This window comes from Phascolarctos cinereus, unplaced genomic scaffold (assembly GCF_003287225.1).
Source record: "Phascolarctos cinereus isolate Bilbo 61053 unplaced genomic scaffold, phaCin_HiC Scaffold_5;HRSCAF=322, whole genome shotgun sequence".
Taxonomy (NCBI): Eukaryota; Metazoa; Chordata; class Mammalia; order Diprotodontia; family Phascolarctidae; genus Phascolarctos; species Phascolarctos cinereus.
Genome location: NW_027555958.1, coordinates 296,469,617 through 296,493,819, shown reverse-complemented (window position 1 = coordinate 296,493,819; position 24,203 = coordinate 296,469,617). Strand labels below are relative to the sequence as shown.

Below are 24,203 nucleotides of genomic sequence, written 5' to 3'. Positions count from 1 at the left end.
AGATTGGAAGGTGAGCAGACTGTAGCCAGAGCAGGGGTGATGGCCAGGGAAGGTCCTGCGGGGTTTGAGAATTAGAGATTAAGATGAATATGAAGAATAGGTTTACAAGGAAGGCATAGAAAGATGTAATTATAGGAAGTTTTGATTTGATAAAGGAATTTCAGAATTCTTGATCATGGAAATGGAATACTTGCAGATGACAGCAAGGTGAAGGGTAGGACCATCCCTGAATGTAGATAAGTGAAGCGTAGGAGTAGGTCAAGATACTTGAGTAGACCAATGAACTGGGAGGTCAGAGTATACTGAAGTCTCCTAGTCAAGTTATCAAGTCAAATCAACAAACATTAAGCATCTACTATGTGCCCGGCACTATGATAAGAGCTGGGATACAAAGAAAGGCAAAAACAATCTCTCCTCCCAAAGAGGAAATTAATGGAAAAAGACAACATGCAAACAACGATGTACAAACAAGTTAGATACAGGACAAATTGGAGATAATCTCAGAGAGAAGGCACAGGCATTAAGGGGGACCAGAAAGGCTTCTTGCAGAAGATGAGATTTTAGCTGAACCTTGAAGGAAGGCAGGGAAACTCAGTGGTGGAGGAGAGGAGGGGATGAATTCCAGGCATGGAGCACAGCCAGTGAAAATGCCCAGTCAAGTGATAGAGTGTCTTGAGCAAGGAATATCTAAGAGGCCAATGCCATGGGATTGCAGAATATGTTGGTGTGAGGTATAAAGATTGGAAAGGTAAAAAAGGAGCAATTATGGAGGGCTTTACAAGCCAAACCGTGGATTTTACATTTGATAGTATAGTAGAAGAGCAGATTTGGGATAGAAACGAAGACTGTGAGCTAGGCATTGATCTCGTAAGGAAATGAAGGAAAATGACCAGGGGACCAACAGATAACAGCCACAGGAACTGGATTGGGTGATAAATTTAGAGAGAGTGAATTCGCAGGAGAGGTTGCTCAGTGATAGCAGCAGAGAGAGAGTCTGCAAGTGTCAATGTGCCCATCAGTATGTATTTTGTCTTCACCTTACAGTCATATTGGCCACTGCCTAAAGTGAATCCTCACTTAAGAAGGAAAGCAATTAAGCAAAAACATCATTTGTAAAGACTGAGCCTGACAAAGTATACTATTTTCAGTCCTGGTAGTCCCCCACCTTTCTGCTGTGAGAGAGGATGTATCTTTTTTAATTTCTTCTCCAGGACCTTTACCATTTTGTTAATTATTCAGAGTTCAACTTCCTTTTTCATTTACATTATTGTGATAAATGTACATATTATTCTTTTGGTACTCCTTATTTCACTGCATCAGTTCATACAAATCATCCCATGTTTTTCTTAATTTCTCATATCCATCTTTTTTTACAACCTAATAATACCATAGTTCTTTTAACCATTCCCCAAGCTGGGACTACCTACTTTGCCTCCAGGTTGTTGTTTTCTTTTTTTTTTTTTTCTTAACTATAAAGAAGACTTTTATGAGTATTTTAGTATTTATTGGACTTTTGTTTCTGGACTTTGAATTTTTTGGGGTATATGCCCAGTAGTGACATTTCTGGGTCAAAGGGTATAGAGAATTTATACACTTTTAAAAAGCATAATTCTGAACGAAAATGCAGAATGGTTGGAACATTTCATAGCATCACCAACAGTGATCAGTGTGCCTACCTTCCTATAACTCCACCACTATTGACTGTTCACATCTTTTTTCATTTTTGCCAATTTGCCATACTAGATTAGATCAAAGATTTACCAAGCCTAATAGGCTGTTTCAAAGAGGAACCAAGGGACACTTTGTAGAGAAGCATGTTAGTGGAATAGTATGGTGAAGTAAAACCTCAGAAGTATTTTAATTTGCATTTCTCCTTTATTAGGACTTTATTAAATTAGTTAATTAAATTAAAAATCGGTGATTTTAAGCACATTTTCATATGATCATTTGTACTTTAGAGGCAGTATGGTATAATGGAAAGAGAACAGGCCTTGAAGCCAAGAGGACCTGGGTTTAAGCCCCACTTTCCTCTAATATTAGCTGTGTGAATTAGTCTATCTCTTAACCTCTCAATAAGGTTGCCTCTAAGCAATTCTCTGAGACTTTAAGTCCCAGAGAAGGTGATGACCTACATTGGTGGAGGGAGTTTCCTCACCTGAGAATTCCCTGTATCAATGGAATTACGTGTCCAGTCTTCATCTACTAATACTTTGCATATCTTCTTTTGTTTATTTATTTATTTTAGGCAATTGGGGTTAAGTGACTTGCCCAGGGTCACATGGCTAGTAAGTGTCAAGTGTTTAGGCTGAGACAGGATAGGAACTCAGGTCCTCTTGACTTCAGTCAAGACGTGCTCTATCCACTGCATCACCTAGCTGTTCCCTGCATATCTTCTTTTGAAAGCTATTTGTTTATATCCTTTAATCATGTATTTATTAGGGAATGACTCGATGTTATTTAATCATGTCAATTCCTTGTATGTGGTAGATATTGGACTTTTATAGTGATATTTGGTACAAATATTTTCCCATTTTATAATTTCTCTTCTAATTTTGTCTTTTAAAATTTTATTCATGCAAAAGCTTTTTAATTTTACTTAGTAAAAATTGCCTATTCAATCTTTTATTATCTTCTCTATTCTTTATTTAGTTAAGAATTCTCCCTCTAGCCATATTAATGAAACTTTGTACACAATCTCATTCTCTTCTAATTGTCTTTTCTGTTGTGACCTTTTCTAGTCAGGGTACATACATTTTTAGATTATTGTGGTATATGGTATAAGTTGTTGGTCTAACTCTAATTCCTCTCAATCCATTTTCTAGTTTTCCTAGCAGCTCTTGTTAAAAGAGAATCTTTACCCCTCACTAATTTATATTCTTGAATGTATCAAATACTGGGCTACTCTTTTTTTTATTACTATTGCTTCTTACTTATCTAGAGTTTTCTACTGACCTAGTTTTCTGTTTTTAACAAGTACCAAATAGCTGAAAACAACTTCTAAATGCTCCCACCCCTGACCTAGGGGAATAAGTACCAGGGATGTATTGTTAAATACCAGTGATGTCCATGAAACAGCAACTAAAATTTCCCAGCTGTCAGCCTGGGAACTCTTAACCTCACAGTATTAGTTGCCTTTTGACATGCAGCTGCATTTATTTCTAAACAACATGCAACACTTCTGGGATTTAAGCTCTTTCTTTAGGTAGATTGTACCCACAAGGGATATGCTTAAGGTCCTGGAGAAGAAGAGAAATGCCGTATTAGATCAGACATAGGATCTATTGAGTCTGTCTCAAAGTGAAACCAGGGGACATTTCATAGGAAAGCACGTTAGTTTTCTTTCATGAAGATAATATCAAAAGTCTAAGGAATAGGCCCCATACTTCCCTAACTCCCATATATTATGAAACCATTATGTATTCACTTATTTGCCCTATTCTTTTTTTTTCAATGTTTAGTAAACGTTTATTGAATTAGATTAGATGACAAAAAGGAGACTTAGAGAATTCAAATGCCTTTGAGTAATAGATTTAGACACCTTAGAGACCAAGTCTAGCTCCCTTATTTAACAAAGGAAGAAACTGAAATCTAGAAAAATTGACTTCATCGGCTCATAGACCTAAATCTAAAAGAGTTCTCAGATATTTGCCCTATTCTTTAAAAAAAAAAAAGCAATTGCTGCTCCTTTTTATACTGTGGTCACTTCTCAATAACTCCTTCCTCACCTACCCCCAAAGAACCTTCTCTTGGAACCAAGGAGTACTGTTAAACAAAACACATCCATATCTTGGCCTGATAACTCTCATTCCACATTGAGGGTCCATGATTTTTTTCTTAAAAGAGAGAGGCATGTTTCACTCATCACTCCTGTGGGAAGGGAGTTGCCGATGCTCACTGCACTGGCCAGAGTTCTGGTATCTTTCCATATTGTTTTCTTTACATTATTGCAAAGGTGTGGGTAGGATGAACAATGTAAATTCTTCTCTTGGTTCTACCTCCTTCCCTCTATATCACCTAAACCCTTTTCCAACTTATTTTTGATATATTTTCTGCCTCTGCCACTCCTCAGGGTAATGAATTCTATGCATTTACTAATTGCCTGAAAGATCTCTTTCAAGTGCCAAGGAGTGCCCCTAGTTCTCCTATTGTGGGCTTTGATAAATGAGCCTATTTTTGTTTTAGCCACAGCCTTCATGTTTTCATACACTTGGATAATCTCTCAGCTTTCACCTTTCCAGGTAGGAAAGTCCTAATCTTTTTAGTTTATGCCTGTAAAACAGTCTTTCCCTTCCCTATCCTAATCAATTTAGTTGGCCTTCTCTGGACTTTTTCCATCTCTTGGTTAGTTTTTCCTGGTATGCAGGAACCAGAACTGCATGCTATATGTAGATGTAGATAGAACATGGCTATATGCAATTCTAGGACTATGTTTTCCATTTTAATTATAATTCAACAAAACAATAGAATGTAAGTTCCTTGAGGACAGGAGCTGTTTTTTTCTATTTGTCTTCAAATCCCTCCAATATAGCCCAGTGTCTTCTATGGAGCAGGTGCTTAATACATGATTGTTCAATTAGGATTTATAATCCTTTCCCAAATGATATCATTACAACTTCACAGTGTTTTCTATGCACTCTATTATTCAACAAATAGTTATGAAGCTCTTACTATGTGCCAGGTACTGTAGGTGCTTGAGTATTCCAGGACAAAAATAAAGCATCGAAGCAACTGGGTGGTGTGGTGGATGGAGTGTAGGGCCTGGAGTCAGGAAGACCTGAGTTCAAACTTAGCCTCAGACTCTTAGTAGCTGTGTGACCTTGGGCATGTCACTTAACCTCTGTTTATCTCAGCTTTCTCATCTGTAAAATGGAAATAATAATAGCACCTATCTCCCAGAATTGTTGTGACAATCAAATGAGTTAATATTTGTAAAGCACTTAGCACAGTGTCTGGCACATAGCAGGTACTATATAAATACTAGCTATTATTATAATCATCTCTGTACTCAAGGGGATTATATTCTTTCAAGGAAGACAACATGTGCATAGGTAGTTCAGGGAGGAAAGACATTAGTAGTTAGGGAGATCAGGAAATACTTAGACAGCTGAGTGTTGAAGGAAACAAGTGATCTATGAGGCAGAGGTGAGGGGCTGCATTCTAGGCACGGGTAATGATCAATACAAGAAAGAAGAGAAGGACAGATAGAATATTTTGCAATTGTCAGTTGGCTAGACTGGAAGAAGGCAGGAAAGGGATAATGTATAATGAAGTAGGTTGGAGTCATGGGCTTTAAAAGCCAAACAAAGGAGCTTCTATTTAATCCTAAATGCCATGGGGGAAGCACTGGGGTTTTATTGAGTAGGGTGAATAACATGCTTGGTTAGACCTGAATTTTAGGAAAACCACTTTGGAATCTTGCCCTGGCTGGGGAGGAACCACAAGATGTTGCATTTGCTTTTCCTACATCCTCGCATCCTTCTGAGGTAGGTAGATCCTTGTTGGTGGGGCAGCAGAGAAGGGGTGGAGTGTGGGTGGGGTACCTTGCCTGGGATATCAGCTTCATAGTAGCATTTGGAACAGACCCAGCACTATGGCTCTCATCCCCTGATAGCCCTATCACTTATTCTCCATTTTAAGAGATCTGGTTCCTCTGCACATCTATGTTCTCCACCCAATCTGGAGAGGAGACCCTTGGATAAGAATTATGAGGCTGCCAATACTAAAGGTCCTGGCCAGGCTCTATGCCAAGTGCTTGCTGCACCCCTAAATGTGTTATTTTTGCATTTCCTGGAAGGGAAGATGTATGTTAATATGACCCCTATCAGATCTCTTTCAAGTGCCAAGGAGTGCCCCTAGTTCTCCTATGAAAGCTCTGCATCTCTTCTGTCCTTTAATTTTTGCCAAGATCCATGGAGAAATGACATATTAAGTAAGCTGAGTAAGACTAACTTAGTATTGAAATGACCAAGAGCAGAAAACTCCTTTTAGACTCTGGTCTGGAGAAACCTGGAAACCATCTCATTTAGGTGCAACTCTTAAAACAACAGGAAAATAACTCTCATCCCTCACAATCCCATCTAGGCCCTTAAGCTCAGCTAGTTAGAGCATAGTACTAGCAAGGCCAGGATAGTGGGTTGGATTGTAGTGTGGTCAAGTGAGTCATTGGTCCATTGGTCAGATATTGTATATAACACATCTTTTCAGTCGCAAAGATGACCCATTCTCACTCTCTGCTCCTGGGAAAACAATCTATAGTGCATGAGATGACCTACATTTTACTGATGTAGGATCAGTGAGACTATCTTGCTTTTGTTAGGGCTAATAAACAAAAGAGGCTGATTCCCTGTGAGCTTCACCTTCTCCCTGGGTTTGTCAACTGCCTTGATTACTTAGCAGAAAATTAATCAGTCCACAGAACCAATACATTTAATAGGCAGAGGGGCAACAGCTTCTAACACAGTGTTAGTGTTATCTAACTTATTCTGTAATCAGAGTGGCCATTGACATTTCCTCCGTTCCGTCTTTTCTCTCTTTCCTTCCCACTAAAAAGTATATTCTGACATTTCTACTCTGTACATGGTTTCCAGTGAGGCTAACTGGGTTAAGGAGCAGGAGGGGAAAGATGGGAGAGGAAGGGGAAATATCAAAGAAATAGAAAGCATAATCCCTGTCCTCTGGGTAACAACTAACTAGAGATTAATGTCACCTCTGAGACTGCAGCCTAACTCTCTGTTCCTTCAGAATATTTCTCCCTGGGAAGTGGCAATAAAGGTATTTGGCTTTATTGAAAAAAAAAATGAAGACCAGATCATAAAAAACAACTCCCTGGTTGTTCTGGTAAGTGAGTTTTGGATACGAGATCCCAGGGAAGAATTGTCTATTACAGTAAATCCAGTTATCATAGACAGAGAGGTCTCTGCTGCCATAACAACATGGCATGATGTAATGTAGCTACAGCTCTGGATTGCTCTGGCCCCAGTAAATATGGAAGAGAATGTCTCTTTCATCATAAGATGTCCTTTGTGTTCAAGTTTACTGTTGTCTTCTCTGGGGAGCTGTGGGTCAGTAGGATAGGGGAGTTGGGAAAAGGCAAGTTGGGAAAATATTGTGTGTGTGTGTGTGTGTGTGTGTGTTTGTGTGTAGAGTGTTATCAAATCAGGATTCCACAGTGATTTTTTTAAGCAATTTTCAAAATGCAGTTATTCGGCTGTTTAGTTTTGGCAGTTATTTATAACCCCAGCTGCAGAGGCTAGAGAACTGTGGCCTGATCCTGTTGGGATCTGTCCAATGACTTCCTCTCATGAGGGGGGGTGTCCTGAGAAAGAACAAAATTAACAACTGCCCAGAAAGATAAGAGATACTTACTCCCAACCAAAGCAGGAACAAGGAAGGAGGGCCTATCAGCGGTTCAACTAATTATATGTTTTTAAGGGTGCAGTTTATGGTTAAGGTTATTTACTATTGTCATCCATGGCTGAAGAGGTGCTCTCTCACAAAGCGTTCCCTCCTTTGGGCTCATGAAGGCTGGGTTCTGTATTGGGGAGAGCTTGCTACCAAAGAGAGGGGATCAGGCTTTTCTTACACTCTCTTGCCATTCTGCTTCTACCCTAGAACCCCTGGGAAATCTACAGATTCTTAAAGCAAAAGCTATTTTTTTTACTGGGTGATTAGTTCTGTTGAAAGACAGATGTGAGGGAAAGGGAAAAGGAGTAAAGAGAAATCCTTTTTTCTCCTGAGAGGTGAAGAGTGATTCCCTCTCAAGAGCTGGGGTTTTTTTTTCTCCCCCATAATTGGCTCTCTTCTTGACTGCCAGACCTCACACTCCTCAGAGGACACTCTTGCTTTAACCTGCACACTTTGCTATCTGTTCCCTGTCCATTGCATTCCAGCCTCAATGGCTAGAAACGTCCATCTCAGGCTCACTATTCTGTCACCTGTGCTCAGGAAAAGAAACACAAAGCAGAAGACACAGCTAGATATTTGAGATCCATTCGCAGGCTCACCTAGGCAAGCTTAGGTATTCACTGCCATATGTATGTCACCACCTGTGCTGCTGCTGAGAAAGTACTGTTCTAAGGAGGAGAAGAAGAGAGCTAAGAATGCTTTTTACATTTTTAAATGGTTGAAAAAATCAAAAGAATAACATCTCATGACACATGAAAATTATATGAAATTCAAATTTCATTGTCCATAAATTTTTATTAACACAGCTACACTCACTCATTTATGTATTGTCTATGGCTGATTTCGAGCTCTAACAGCAGACTGGTTTTGGGATTCTTATTGCACATCACAGTGATGCAGTTACAAGTTGACAACATTTTGAGTGCCACATATATTGCTGTACTGTGATATTTTTAAAAATTACCAGGGTGTACCCATCATATCCAAACAAGAAAAGAAAAATGGATTTTGAATGTTAAGCTTTTAAGGCACAGTGGAGTATAGATTATTTTGTTATAGAATTAGAGGGCAAAGCATCATGTTCATTATGCAAGGACACTATGGCTACGACAAAAGGATACATTACCAGATTAAGCACTCGTCACAGTATTCCCAATTCACAGGAAAGTAACAGCAGGGAAAAATTAGAAAATTTAAAATGGAATATCTCATCACAGAAGCATTTCTTGACAAAAATTGTAAAAAAAAAATGAAAATGAGGCTGCAATCAAAGTTTTTGAGTGGCTCATTCGTTAGCCAAGCAAGGAAAGCCTTTACTGATGGTGATTTAATTAAACCGTATGTGATTGCAGTAGCTGAAGAAATTTATCCAGAGAAAACAAATTTATTTAAAACTATTAGCCTTTTGGCTCAGCTAAAATCATATGCTTGTGGACTGATATCAGTATTTGGCAGCACCTGTCTATGTACAAAGACATTTTCAAAGATGAAATACATAAAACCTCATCACAGATCAGCATTAACAGACAAACATTTTGCTATCAATTTTGAAGATAGGAAACAGAAACACTAACTTTAAATCTTAATTAAATAAAATGTTATCCTCCTCAAAAAAATCCCATTCTTCTCATTAGTAGATTTGTAGCCCCCCAAAAATTGTACTGGATTATTATTACATTTTGAATTTTATGAATAAAAATTTATGAAAATTTGTTTTCTCTCTTGTTATAGAAGTGCCAGCCTCTATTTTGCTCTCTTGGCCTAAAATAAACCTAAGATATTTACTTTTAAATAGTTTACAGAAGTATTTGGACCTTGAAAGAAAACATTTGCCAATTCATGATCTATCTACGATGAGGGACATGGTGTAGATGACCTCTAAGTTCCCTTCCAGCTTAACATCTGCGATTTTATGATTCCCTGACTCTGGGAAGATCCACTAATTAGTTTGTTTGTTTTTTTTAAGTGGTAGAGTCAAGTTCATTCTGACAAGGATCTGATGTAGTGATGTAGCATTCTAAGGTTTGCAAAGCACTTTGCAAATATTACCTCATTTGATCCCCACAACAACCCTGTGCCACTAGTGAATTTTCCTCATTATGAACTGAAAGGTGCTTGAGGGCAGCTCTAATCTCAACTTTGTATCTTTGCTAGGGCCTATTACTGACTTATTCAAGTCCTTCAAGCAGATGTTTTTTAAATGTTTATTACATTATGCAAAGATATTTATCTTTACTGTATTATACATGCACTTGAGTTGTTGTTGGAGTGACTAAGAGGATGAGAATGAGGCAGGGCAAGTAGAATCAGGACAGGTGACTGCCTGAAGCAGTTAAGTTTTGAAGGAAAAGGAGAGATATCGCTGCATGGGGAAATATATTTTAGGCAAAGCACCCTGGGGAGAGAGACAGGAGTCAGCACGTTCTAGGCAAATCAGACCGCTATCCCCACCTTGACTTGACCACCATCTTCTCTTTGATCCTGGCGGAGATTGCCCAGGAGCCCAACTCTGAACCAAGCCTTGGGAATGACAGCCCTTCCAGCTCTGCCCTCAGTCATTATCCTGGAGAGGCAGGTAGCAACTACTTCTACAGGTATTAACTGTCACAGCTACCGAAGAACAGAAAATTCTTGCCACCAAAGTCCTTAGCATTGTCAAACGGTTCTGCGTCAGAAATAGGTATTTTATCAGCGACAAGGACATTCAAGAAGAAGCACTGACATTCATCTGCTTTGCCTCCATACCCAAAGGACCATGGAACTTTTCCATCTGACTTGCAGCTGAAACCTGTATGTGCTGTTTCCTCTGTTACAAGGTGTGCTCCTTGAGAGGAGGGGCTGTCTTAGTTTTCTATTTGTATTCTCAGTGCTTTGCACATAGTCAGTGCTTAATAAATGCTTCATTCATTCATTCATTCTGGGGAACCAAGGTAAAGAAGGGTTCTTAGTTACAAATCCTGGAGGCTGAGTCTTTAGCAGTAACAAGTAAGCTTGTGAACAGGCATTTACTAAGTGCATGTTACTGTATATGGGGCTTTCTACTAAACGTTAGTCCTGGTGCTGATGGGGAATCAGAAGAAATAGAAAATGTGGTCCTTGACCAAACAAAACCCACAGTATGGTTGGGGAAGGAGCACATCTGTGAATGAAGACGATATCATAAAAGTTACAAAGTGACCGATGTGTAAATCAAATATATCACAATAGTATGAATGAAATGTGTAAATTCATGTAAACAAATACTTGAAGAACAATTTAAAAATTTGTTATTAGGTGTCATTAAACCCCATTAATTTTTTTTTTCAAAGGGCCAGGGAAAAAATGGGCTCAGGGCACTGCCAAACAGAAAGTTTCCTGACATTTCACTGAAGGCATACTTTCTACTGTCACTATCTGAGGAATCGTCAGATTCTGTCTCTTCTTTGGGCTGTATCATTACTATCCCTTTTAAATTTTCTCTAGTATTCGTTCTCTGCAACACATCAGTCATTCAGAACAGGGGGTCAGCAAACTTCAGCTCTAGGGCCAAATCCTGCCGGCCCCTGTAAAAGGTAAAAACATTCTGAGCTTGCCCGCTGCACAAAAACAGGCAAGCTGGGTTTAGCCTAGGCAGTAGTTTGCTAACCCCTCCCTAATTTAGGTTGTAAAAACGATGCTGCTACGATTCATCAGGTTGGGTAGGTGGGTGTATTCTCTATTGGTTCAGTTCAGTTTCACTAATCAATTCATTTTGACTCGGCTTAATACATTAATAGACATTTACAGACTATTACTGTATCTTCCAATCCCAGGTTTTTGACCCTGATCCTTGAGGTCTTTTAATCTCTCCTGGAAGAGCTCCAGGTCCACCCTTTAAGTTCCAAGTGAAAACTTCTCTCTGGAGCTACCTGGAAGCTGAGTTACAGGCAGTTTGTTTCCCTAGATCCCACCTGGAATCTACTATTAAGCTTCTCTTCTGCAGAAGTTTTCTGCCTGCCTGGATAATATTTATCTCTTCTTTCAGCTCTTCCCTGTAACCAATACGAACCTTTGACAAATTCCAGCTGGTTTTCCTCCTTCTTAGTTGCTTTAAAACAGACACTGCTACACTTGCCTTCTTCCTTTGTGTTTTCTAAATCTTTCCATTTTTCTTTTTATGGGCCTCCATAGTTCACACATCCTAAAACCAGCCTCTCAAACAGTTCTTAAACATTGCCCTATTGAAAACCCAAAGTTGCCATGATTATTTTTACCCTAGCCATACAAGACTAATCTGAAATCCACATATATTTTGTGGAGGAGGAAAAGGAGAGTGCCATTTACCACTTAGCTAAAATTGTAAATTTTAAATTACTATTTCTGAACCGGCTGGCCTTCTCCCTTTGAAATTTCATCCTTCTATTTGGAAAGTCCTCCAAGGGTCTCCTCCACCTGAATTCAATTCAATTCAACAACTATTTAGTGTTTATTCTGTGCAAAGCAGAATGCTAAACAGACTGGCTAAAAAGAATTCAGGTCCTGCTTTCAAAGAGCTTACAAATTAATAATGGGAGTGATATAGGTTTATGGCTAGGGTAAATGTGATAAATGCAAACTCTAAGAAAATTGCTAAGAAAAATGTAAGGAGGAAGAATCACTTTGAGCTAGGGTGGAGACGATGGGGGCAGGGTTGCTTCATGGAGATGGTGGTACTTGAGTTGGGGCTTGACAGAAGGAAAAGGTATTCAAAAGATGAAGTTTGGGGTGGGAAAGGAAGGGAAGGAGATGGAGGAATCCATTCCAGACATAGGTTAAATGCATGGACAAAGACAAGACGAGTGTAGGAGAACTGCATAGGGAGAATACACTATTTTGGTCAGATCTTAGATGATATGAAAGAATAGCATGAAATACAACTCAAAAGGCAGGTTGAAGACAAATTGTGGAGGACCTTGTCAAGATTTCAACAATCTTTTTTTAAAGGACCACGAGGTGCCAAACAAGAGCCAGAGTGGGCTCGGGTTTAGATTAGATAGTACTCAATAAGCAATGGAAGACAGTGACAATTTTTGAGAGGAGAAGACCAGAGCAGTACGTTAGGAAGATTAATTTGGCAATGGTTTTGAAGAGTTCAGAGCGCACCCCAAGAATGTTGGGGTGCCATGAGAAATGATGGAGTAAAGATGTGTGGGTTCTAGTGTCCTGAAAGAAATTCATTCGGACAGTTTTCCAAGTTAAAGAAAAGCATTTATCGGGGTGACACACCCATGCAGGACTGCTCCCATAGATGGTGGAGCACAGGTGGCAGGCCCTGCTCCTCGAAATGAGGCAGAGCCATCTGCCAGTTTAGGTGTCTGGCCTATATAGTTTGACAGGATAGGTGGAAGGGGAACAGCAGAAGGGAGGAGGGACAAGCACAGCTCTGGAATGCCTGGAATATCAGGTAGTCTGGAAGTGCCTTTGTCATACAGATAAGCAAGGAGAACAGGAAAGGGAAAGGGGAGGGAAGAGTTGTTCTGGAATGTCAGGTAATTGGGGGTGCTTTGTAAAAGCACACAGGAAGTCTACAGTGGAGAGCTTCAATGCATAGTCTTTTTTGATCACTTTTCTGGCTGGTCACATCCTGCATCTTATCTCATATCTCACATCCTATATCCTGCTTGCTCCATCAGCCTTGAGCACTCTTTTCTACATCATCGGTGTGAAGGATGCATTTGGAGAAGGGATAAACTGATAGGGTAGACTACTTAGGAACTGATCACAGAATAGACTAGAAAAGGAAATTAAAAAAATAGCTGACACATAGTTCAGATTTGCCACACACACACATATTATTAACTATATATTAAATTTTATTTAAAGAAATCTCATTTGAAAATCCATAAGGATCAGCTCAAAAGTAATTTCCACTCCACTTTGCCAATTCACTAGCCAGATCACGGTCTCATAGGCTTTAGAGCAGAAGTCATCTTGTAACACACAGAAAATCCTACCCCATGCAACTACAAATAAAACAAAACTAATTTATTTTTTACCCTCTATCTTGTACCATTTTGTGTGTATATGTATATCTATCTATCTATTTCATCCTTTACCAAATTCTCCTCCAAAGCCTCATGGAGATGACCGTTGAACTCCTGAAAGCCAGACCAACGGAGGATAAATTGGTTCCATGAAAACTAGAAAGGTTCAGAGTACAGAGGAAGATCCTCTTCCTCTTAGACCGCCTACCTCCCTTCCAATCTGGCCTTAAGTGCCGATTTGAGGTCTTTTCAGATCTCCCCAGCCATTAGGGGCCCTCCTAGTCCCATTACTTTGAATCTGTCTTATATATAGTTTGTGTTTATTTGTATGTGTATGGGATGCAATAAAATGTAAACTCCTTGAGGGAAAGGACTGTTCCAATTTTTGCTTTTAAATTCCCAGGGCTATGACTGTGTAAGCAGTGGTTCATTTAATTGTACTTCCTGCCAAAGTCATTTGGTATGGGACTTTCTCCTTATTGGTGGAGATGAGTATCCTGCTCTGGAGCGGCCAAAAGATAGAGAGACCAGACCTTCTGTTTTCTGCTGTTCCTCTTCATGGCCACTCTCTGTTCAGGATGCTTTGAACAGCAAGTTGCCTGGCTTTTTCTTTGAGAAGGAAGATGGAAAAAGCCAATCGTACTTCAGGTTGCCAAAGGTAAAGACTCTGGGAAGACATGAGAGGAGCCAGCAGTCTCCATCATGTCACTGTCTCTGGCTTACTACTTTAGAGAGACTGGGGAATTTTCCCTTTGGTAAGATCCAGGACCCTGTCTTTTGGTTGAATTGAGTTACCTGGCTCCCAATGGGAGAGCTCCTTAATTATGTATATTCCAGTACATATTCTACTATGTGTACATCTTCTCTGATTTCTGTTTCGACGTTGCCCTGGATAAAGAGGTTTCTTTGCTATGCAATATATGTACTTGGTTTTTTTTGTTTTGTTTTGTTTCTATATATGCTTATTGTAGAACTGGTATTAGGTGGGAAAGGTGTCAAGCCTTGGATATAGAACTTGAAGTCCCCTTCCCCCCTAAAGTGACAAAGGAATCAGATGTTAGATGGAACCCAATCATATTCCTTAGGATAATAATATCTAAGGGAGTAGACAGATATAATTCTAGCAGGCCCCAACCTCTTGCTTCCCCTCCTAGGAGGAACTAAAGTCTCCCTTGGAGCAGGGTGTGGGGGAGAAGAAGTTAGAAATGTCTGTTCTGACTCCCTTGGAGTGGCCTCAGCTACCTACATCAGGAAAATCACAGATCTTTTCAAGTATTGAAGAAGTATGTTTTAATTCTTTTATCTGTCTGTAATTGGCTTTAGGAGGGCAGACTTCTCATCTTTATATTAACTCCCCCACCCACAAGTGACCATGACCTCAAAAAATGGTTGTTGAGCTAATGGAAAGATTTTGAGACTTTTTGAATTTCACTAACGGATATCTTTACAATTCATATATCTTGTGTGTTTCTCCCCCAAGTTACTACCCCAAGAACAACATCTCCTTTAACATACTGGGAAAGCTTAGAAAACTAAGGCCTTTCTTTCCTCTTGTATAATTCTAGCCCTCATATCCCAATCCAAATCAGGGCTCCATACACAGTGCTTGAAATCATACTGTTGCTTAATTTTTATTTTTTTGTATATAGTTTCATGCGAACATGTCTCATTGAGAGCAGGGACTTTCATCTGTGTCTTTGTATTCCTAGTGGCTAGCTCAGTGCCTGAGACTAGGGAGTACCTAATCAATCTTTATAGATTGACAGATGTAATTGTGATCAGTTTGGATTCCTTTGTTTAAATTTAATTTGCCAGTTAATAAGTAATTATTTCATTCCTCTTCCATCCCCACTTCCATTGAAAAGAAAAAAAATTATAATAATAAACATTTATATAGAGCTTACTATGCACTAGGCAGGAAGCTAAATTGCTTTTCAATTATTATCTCTTTTGATCCTCACAACCACCATGTGAAGTAGGTGCCATTATTATCCCCATTTTATAGATAAGGAAAAAAGAGGTTAACTTGCCCAGATTCACATAGTTAGTGTCTGAGGACATATTTGAACTCAGGCCTTTCTGATTCCAGGCCCAGTGCTCTACACATAGGCATTGTTAAACAAAATGGAGTCTAATGTCAGCTAGGTCCAAAAATATGTCTCATTCTGCATCTTGACTCCATCAAGACTCCATCACTGGTCCTCTGGAATTGTGGTTGGTTCTTTGCACTGATAAGAGTTCTTAAGTCTTTCAAAGTTGTTTGCCTTTACAATGTTATATTATTCTTTGGGTTCTGCTTACTTCATCCTGCATCGGTTCATAAAAATTTTCACGTTTCTTTGAACCCTTTTCACACTTTTTACAATACAGTAGTGATCTGTTACACTCTTATACCATAATGTTTTGCCATTCCCTGATTGATGGACACTTCCTTTGTTTCCAGTCCTTGGCCACTACAAAAAGAGCCCCTATATTTTTGTACACACGGGTTCTTCTCTTCTTTCTTTGATGTCTTTGGGGGTATAGGCCCAGTAAAGTTATTCTATGAACAGTTTAGTGATTTTGGGGGTATTGTTTCAAATTGCTTTCGGAATTACTTTTGAAAGGCTGGACCAATTCACAGCTCTACCAATAGTGCATTAATGTACTCATTCCTCTCCCCTGAAGCCCCTCCAACATAGACAATTTTGCCAATCTTTGTGAAGTGATTTTCAGAATTGCTTTAATTTGCATTTCTCTAAGTATTAATGATTTGGAACACTACTTCATATGGCTTTTGATTTCTTCCTTTGAGAATTGCTTTTGATCACTTATCAATTAGGAAATGACTTATTTTTATAAATTTCGATTTCTTTGCAAACTATAGGTTTTCAATGCAGCTTATCTTAGAAACGTCATATTTTATTTTATTTTTTAAAGTCAAGATATAAAAGGGTTAAATAAGGGATGGATGACGGGGTGCGTGGACGGTAGAGGGCTTCCTTCCTGCCTCCATTAAATTAATAAACCCAGGAGGCAAACTCTGCCCACGGTAAAGATGAGAGAAACTTGAACTTCAACGGCAAACTGCTTAAAGATTCTTTGCCCCAAACAAAGATGGCTGACCATACAACTCAAGCAAACCACCCACTAACCAAGCAAAGATGGCTACCATATCTGACACCATTTGATTAAATTTTTGCCCAAGCCCAAGATGGCGGAAGCCGCCCTCAAACGCCAAAGGGACGGTCGCGGGCCGCGGTTTGGGTCAACAGTGTCACATGACATATTCCTAGCCGGAAGTTGAGGGAAAGGCGCCGCTGGCTGAAGCGCCTGCGCATTAGGGTAGAGACGCTGTGAGGCAGGAGGGGACTTAAGCTCGTCCTCAAGAGTTGGGACCGTTAAAAAGGCCGCCACGGAGCCCGCCGGAGCTAACGCTGCTGCTGCTGCTGCCCGGGTCGGAACCGCCGGGCCGCAGCCGGCGGCGATGCCGCGAAGGAAGGTGAGAGAAAAACTGGGTACTTGGCGGGCTCTTGAGGACAGCTTGGTGCGCTGCATGAACTCTGGTCCCGCCCCGTAGCGGCTGCATCCCCTCCTTCTGCACCACATAGTCTGGCTGTGGAGCTACTTTCCCTGCCCGAGTCCGACAGGAAAATGCGGGCAAGATACGGGCCTCGGCCTTGGCTTGCACTATTCACGTTTTCTGGTTGGCTAGAACTGGGGCCTTTCTGAATTTCGATTGGTCACTCGGATGCAGAGAACCGTACTCATTGGCTGGCCACGCCGCCTGTTTGGGCCCAACGGTCACCTCCCCGCGTGCGGGGGCGGCTGCCGGTCCGGCCTTACTAGGCCTCGACTGGCTGGTGGGAGCGATCCCTCTTCTCCTGATTCGTTGGTTCCGGCAGTCTGTCTCGCGGGGGCGCGCCCCCAGGATTAGCTGCGTGGGGTTGACTATTGGCTGGGAGAACTTCCGTTCCTCCCTTCCGCTTTGGCGATTGGTGGGGGCGGGGCTTTTTGAGCCTTCATCCCTTCCCAGGTGGGGGACATAACAAAGCGGCGGGGTTTTGTGTTGGGGTGCGAATCTGCCCTCTTAGGAGAGTGCCCCGCTCTCTCCAGGCTGTTGATGCAAAGACTCTTGACCGCAGCCTAGCAGGGGGTGCTTGTTACAATATCAGTAGGGGGTGAAAAAGAAAAAAAGCAGAACTCTTCAAAATGACAGGTCACCTCTTTCATGGAAATAATTAACTGCTAGAGTTATCACTACCACCACCATCATCATCATCGCTAGCATTTATCTAGCTTTAAGCATAGTGAAGCACTTTACAGATATCTCATTTGATCCTTACTATAGCCCTGGGAGGTAGATGCTATTATTCCCATTTTGCAGATGAGGCATCTGAGGCAGACAAAGATTGAAAGACTTGTTTAGGGTCATACAACTAGTTGGAGGCTGGATTTGAATTCCTGACTTCAGGCCCAGCACTTCTTATCAGTGCACTTCACCACCTAACTTTATTCTACAGATGCAAAACTGAGTGCCAGATTGACTGAGTAATTTGACCAAAGTCACACATCTAGATAGTGGTAGGTATTTCCAGGCCCAAAACTGTGTCACCATTACCTCTGGGTGTGTTGCCCTGAAAACATTCTAGGCAGGTGATGGACTCCCCAACTTGTCTTTCCAGAAATTCTTTACCAGTAAATTTGAGTTAAAAGATACTACCATCATAGAGTTGAAGTGAAATTTGAGGTGGTTATTGTTAGCGTTACAGATCATGAAATTTTTTGAGTGGATCCTTTAACTTGGTAAGTTGGAAAAAGATGGCTTCTCAGGTATTTAGTTGTTGAAATCATAAATCTATGTGAGTACATGTTTGTATGGAGGCAAATATGGTGTTAGAGCTCTTAGTAAAACAGCATTCTACCTTGAAGAGCCTTTAGCTCATGAAGATATTTAGAAAATGGTGATTAATGGTTGAGGGACGTAAAAAAGCTGTATCTGTTGATGTGCTGTTTTGAGCACCTTTTAACCTTCATGTGGGGAAGCTTCAAGGGGAGAGAATATAGGGAGGGGAAAGGAATTTCCCTATTTAATTTGGCTTGCATTCTTTCCCTTGAAATGCACTTCTACAAAGCATGGGCTCTCATATTTTTGAGTTGATGTCTGGTTCCTTTCAAATGTGACAGATGTTTAGAGAGAGTGAGAGATTCCATCATGACACTGTAACATTGGGACTTAAACAAAAGCTGTTTTTAGAGGCACAAGGGAAAGAACCTGGCACTAATTTCTCTTCTCAAGTCTGACCCTATGAGTTCTTGGTCACATCAATCCAGCCATTTGAGGTTGGTAGTTTTCATTTTGAGAGTGTGGAACTGATGGTCAGGTTGCTCAGATCTTCCCAGCAACTTCTTAAAACAAAGTCAATGATACTGCAACCACAATTTATTTACCTGAGGACTAAATAAAAGTTCATATATTGTTTAAATGAAATATACTAATTTCAGAGAAGTTGAATGTGGCCTGGTAAGAGTATTGCTCATACCTTGAGCTTTGATTTTTAAATATACTTAAAGTAACTATAGTATCATAAACTGTTTTACTTCTGTTATTAATATAAATCCAAAGAATAAATGCTCCCTTGCTAATGTCTGGATCTGTGATATTACAGAGGAATGCAGGCAGTAGTTCTGATGGAACCGAAGATTCCGATTTCTCTACAGATATTGAACATACAGATAGTTCGGAAAGTGATGGGACGTCCCGGCGATCTGCTCGAGTTACGCGCTCTTCAGCTAGGCTGAGTCAGAGTTCTCAAGGTAAAGAGCATTGTTCTTCCTGACCACATACAGTAAGATGGCTGGCTGGCTACTTATCATAGTATTGGCCCAGTGCTTAGTGATCCTGGTTAAGTAATGGAAGAAGTTCCCTGAGTGTGCTATAATGCAGTGGTAAATTACTGTTAAAAAAAAATCAAGTCATTAAAAGTGGTACTTTTAGGGAAAGTCTTTTTCTAATAGGTCCATCTGTCAAGAGACAATCTATAGCTGTTGTCCTTGGTCTAATGTTTAAAGTGTTTGATGGAAGAAATATTATTCACTTTTTGACTTGCTCATGACTTTGGTGGTTTTAATCTCATTTAGGCCAGTTTCCCCCTCTGCAAGATGGGTACCTAATAGATGTATTCTTATGAAACCGGTATGAAATTGCAATTTTATCTACAGAAGGGAATAGACACACATAATTGTGAGTATGTTCGCCTTTCTGTGGTCAGCTCTTGTATCTTGACCTAGAACCAACTTGTCAGGGTTGGGGGGAGGAGGAAGGAGGTGGCAGATACTTCAGAGCACAGAAGTAAGAAGATCTTTTGGTTTGGAAACTAAATTGTGCTTTGAGCAGTTTAGAGACAGTAGCTTCTGGTTTCATTAATCTGAATGTACTACAGAAAATAGGAAATATCTTCTCAATAAGGCACAAGAATAGGTTTCAAGACTCTTCACAATTGCTACTTTTGACTTCACTTTTGTGTTTTTGTTTCCAGCTGAAGTTTATTTCCTTCCTCCTCTGATTTGATTTGTTCCAAAAATGCAAGTATCATAAAATGACATGGTATTCTTAGAAAGAGCCATTGCCCTTGTACAGGGCAGTTGGCAGTTCACCAGAAGCTGTGGATATCAAACAACAGCAACAAATGAATAGGAGATCAAGGCCTCTTCCTGAACTGTTTTACCCCTTGGGGACCACATCATAACTTTTCCCCTTGAAATATTGGGCTTTGCAGTTTTCCTTTACCCTTACTTTGGAAAGTTAGGGACCTGCAAAAAAATTGCATCATTTCTATCTCATATTTCTTTAGCAAGCTTAAAATATGTTTAAATCCTGGGTGTGTTTTTCCTCATGACAGGTTTAGACTTTCAGGGTTTTAGTGTCAAGTTGAAGACACATGTAATAATCCAGTTTTGAGTGCTCCAGGGAAGGTTTTACTATCCATCAGGCTTTAAGTGCTTTCATGTATATGGTGCTGTGTGAGACACTGTCTGAAGAAAATTAAATAGCTATGGCCCTTGATGTCTATAAATCCATTAGGATGATGATGTTTGAAAGCGTGTCCAAGAGGCTAATTAAGAGCATAGTTGATTTTCACATAAGAAAATATTTGCACTTTGTAACTTATGTGGGTGGACTGCCATTTTACGTAAGGTAGGACCAGATGTTTTGGGGCCCATGGTTGGTTGGTTGTTTTTCAGTTAATAAACATTTATTGCCGCAACCATGAGTTAGGTGCTGCATATACCAAGATAAAATGAAACAGTCCTTGCTTTCAAGGAGCTTTCATTCTCTTGAAGGAGACAACATACATAAATATATCCTTTTTTTTTTTTAAATAAACGGGGTAGACTTCTTAAGGGAGGGGAAGACAGTTGGAGGAAATTAGGAAGAAAAGTTAGCATGTTGAAGGTGTTGCTTGAGCTGAATCTTCATTTATATATCTATTTTTTTTATGTTCATCTTTTAAATTTTCAGTTACAAATTCTCTCCTACCCTCTGGCCTATGGTTATTTGTTGATTTCGTCCCAACTAATACTTGTGTAACTTGTGGACAGAAATGGGACCTGCATCAAATTAATTTGCTTTTGGGTGGGAGGAACTATGGGGATTTCTTTCTTTAATGATTTCTCCGATTTTTTTTTAATGGTTCCAGATTCTAGCCCAGTTCGTAACTTGCAGTCATTTGGCTCTGAAGAACCAGCCTATTCTACCAGAAGAGTGACCCGTAGTCAACAGCAGCCCACACCAGTAACACCCAAAAAGTACCCTCTCCGGCAGACACGTTCATCTGGCTCAGAAACTGAGCAAGTGGTTGATTTTTCAGATCGAGGTGAGTAGGAAAAGATGTAATTCAGAGCAGTTGCAGAGGAACCGGTCAGCTTTTCAAGGAGGGTTGAGTGTTATCCTTAAATGGGTAGCTGGGAATGTCATGATATTAACTATGGTGAAGAGTATGGCTATTTACATGGTATCCTGCCTGCTCCTCCTTGAGGGCAGTTTGGTTCTGGATGAGTTTTGGGCTCTAAAATTTCTGTGGCAATCCAGCTGATCCCAGTCTGAGAGATCTCAGGGAGATCAGGTTGTTTCATTGGCCATCTGGGGTTTGGGGGCCTTGCATAGAATGGACTCAGTCTTCTAGAGTCCATTCAAATGAGGATAACTGTTTCACTGAATGTCTGTGTTGGAACTTACGGATGAATGTTTTCCATCAGCAGTAGGGCATGTCAGTTCATTGTGATAGTGACTCTTTTGTCTAACTCTGGAGGCCTTGGGAGTAAGTTGGACATTTGGGTTGATGCAGACCGTGCCCTGTTTTTCCCCCACCAAGACGTTCCCTGTAAGCCAGTCTTCCGTTCCCAGTGGTTTCTGCTTATAAAGGTAGTTGATTGAATTTATCTTCTTTCTTGTGCATATTGCACTGGAAGGAGAGAGTTAGGCTGGCAATAGATTTTTTTTAAAATTTCTAACCAAGTTAAATTATGTTTGTTTTTTGTGAATGGGGAGGGAGCCAGATAAATAAAATGCTTAAGTTTCTAAAACTAAATTTTAGCTACTGGTTAAAACTGCTTACTAGAAAAAAAAATGACCTTTTTTTCTTTTGTTTTTCCCTTTCCATCTTAATGATCAGTGAAATGGCCAAAGGGCCTTGATCAATTGGATGAAGTTACAGAATCAAAGAACTTGATAGTCCGTAGACTGCCACTGTGTCTGTACATCAGCATCTGCATAATTGACTGTAGGTTTTAGTTATGACATGCTATAGAAACTCACCACTTGTTTTTCCATTAGATACTAAGAACACAGCAGATCATGATGAGTCTCCACCTCGAACTCCTACGGGCAATGCACCCTCCTCTGAGTCTGATATAGACATCTCCAGTCCCAATGTGTCCCATGATGAAAGTATTGCCAAGGACATGTCTATGAAGGATTCTGGCAGTGACCTGTCTCATCGCCCTAAGCGCCGCCGATTCCACGAGAGCTACAATTTCAATATGAAGTGCCCAACACCAGGCTGTAACTCTCTAGGTCAGTTCATACCGATTCCAGGTTTCTTTGTGTCTTCCTGTTCTTTCTCAAATTTGGGTAAAGATAAGCCAGATATTTTATATCCCGTCTTGATTCAGACTCTTGACTTTTTAGTGGCCATATGCTGATCAAATCAAGTTTTATTAAATGATTTACTATAATGTCTTTATCTCTAGTCCTTAGCCAGTTGCCTATGTAATAATGCTTTTTTGATCTGATTTAAAAGGAAATTTGCTACTATAAATTAATGCAGGAATACTTTTCTACAGGCCTTGTCCATAAGGCATTTTGTGTCTCTGTGCTATTATGGCAATAGCCCAAGTACCAGGAGGTGGTTCTCTAATGAAATCCCAATCACATTGCTAGAGGTGAAAGGAGAAGTAAGAAAAGCAGAGTCTCTTAAGAGGCAGCAAAAATCAGCAAAGTCAGGAAAGAGCTGCGATTCCAGAGACAGAAAAAACTGTCATTTATTTGATTTTCCCTTTCAGGGTAAATTTCACCTCCGGGTGTTTAGAATCTTGCTATTTTTGTTTAGTCATGTAAAGAGATTAAAGGACAGACTTACAATTTAATAGAAAGCTTCTTCATAATGTTTTCTTGCTTTGTAGAATTGTCTTAGGAGGCAAGAGATTGGACTTTCTATCGTCTGCTCAAGTGAACTGTCCCACAGATGCAGAAGGAAATAAGGAGCCTTATAGCTGAGATGGTGGAGCAGAGTACGAGAGTCACTGCTTTTTGAAGGCAGATAGATAGTTAAAAGCCGAGGGTGTTGAATTTGCCACACTGCTTCAGTGTCTGGGTTTTGACTTCCCAGTTACCTTCTCACTCCAGATCTATGATCTTTTTGTCTGGTTTCCTGTTCTTAGTAGTTTGGTGCTTGATGCTTTAGGATACTTTAGGTTTTTAGAATTTTTTCAGAAATATGAAACATTTTATCGAGGCAGAATCCCCCAGGACTGTCTTTCCCATATAGTTTCACTTGTTACTGAGAGAAAGAAACAAAACGAAACAAAACAAAACAATACCATTCACTGTCATGAATGAGAAGAATAATACTACTTTTCTGGGAAATGCCAGTGCAGTGTTTTTAATTATCATAAGTAAATAACCTCATGCAAAAGAATCAAAGTGTAAACATTAACATATTACAAATAGTCATACTGTAAGAGATAATCCCATAGGTCACACTTAGAGGTCTTCTTTATAGGAAAGTGAGATAACCCTCTCTTTACTACACTTTAGTGAAAAGAATTAATCGCTCCCTAGTTCTTGAAAGTATTTACGTTTGCATCCAATAATTTGGGGGTTTTTGAACATACTGCCTCTGGCCAAATATTCAGGTGAGGTCTTTTCATTTGACAGAATTAGGGATAAATTTGAATTCACTGCTTAGTGGGGAGGGAAACCCACAACTTTAGCTCCACATTTGATTCAGATTTACTGATGGTTTCAAATGGTTGCACCTAAGCTACAAAGACTACCTTTTAACATTTATTCGTGAGCTTCTTTGCTGCCAACCAAATGAAGCCCCTTTTCTCCTTCTCGGGGAGACAAAGGTGTCTTTCCTTTCTGCATAAAGGCATCCTCTGTCCAGAATTAAAATTAAAATTGGTTTTCTCCACAGGACATCTAACAGGGAAACATGAAAGACACTTCTCCATATCAGGATGCCCGCTCTATCATAATCTTTCTGCTGATGAATGCAAGGTAATTTGCTTCTCTTTTATAGAGCATCAACCTCTAGAGTTCAAGTGAACTTCCAC

The 24,203-nt window shown here is 40.0% G+C and overlaps 1 protein-coding gene across 2 annotated transcripts in view; it reads left to right on the top strand.

Moving 5' to 3' along the window:
• The first annotated feature begins 16,676 nt into the window (after nt 1-16,676).
• Nucleotides 16,677-24,203, top strand: part of KAT7 (lysine acetyltransferase 7) — a 31,699-nt gene continuing 24,172 nt past the window's right edge. For both annotated transcript variants that reach the window (XM_020997441.2, XM_020997440.2), the window contains exons 1-5: nt 16,677-16,866; nt 19,034-19,181; nt 21,065-21,241; nt 22,201-22,440; nt 24,065-24,147. In XM_020997441.2, coding sequence (XP_020853100.1) covers nt 16,852-16,866; nt 19,034-19,181; nt 21,065-21,241; nt 22,201-22,440; nt 24,065-24,147 — 663 coding nt within the window. In that variant the 5' untranslated portion in view covers nt 16,677-16,851. The remainder of the gene's footprint in view (nt 16,867-19,033; nt 19,182-21,064; nt 21,242-22,200; nt 22,441-24,064; nt 24,148-24,203) is intronic.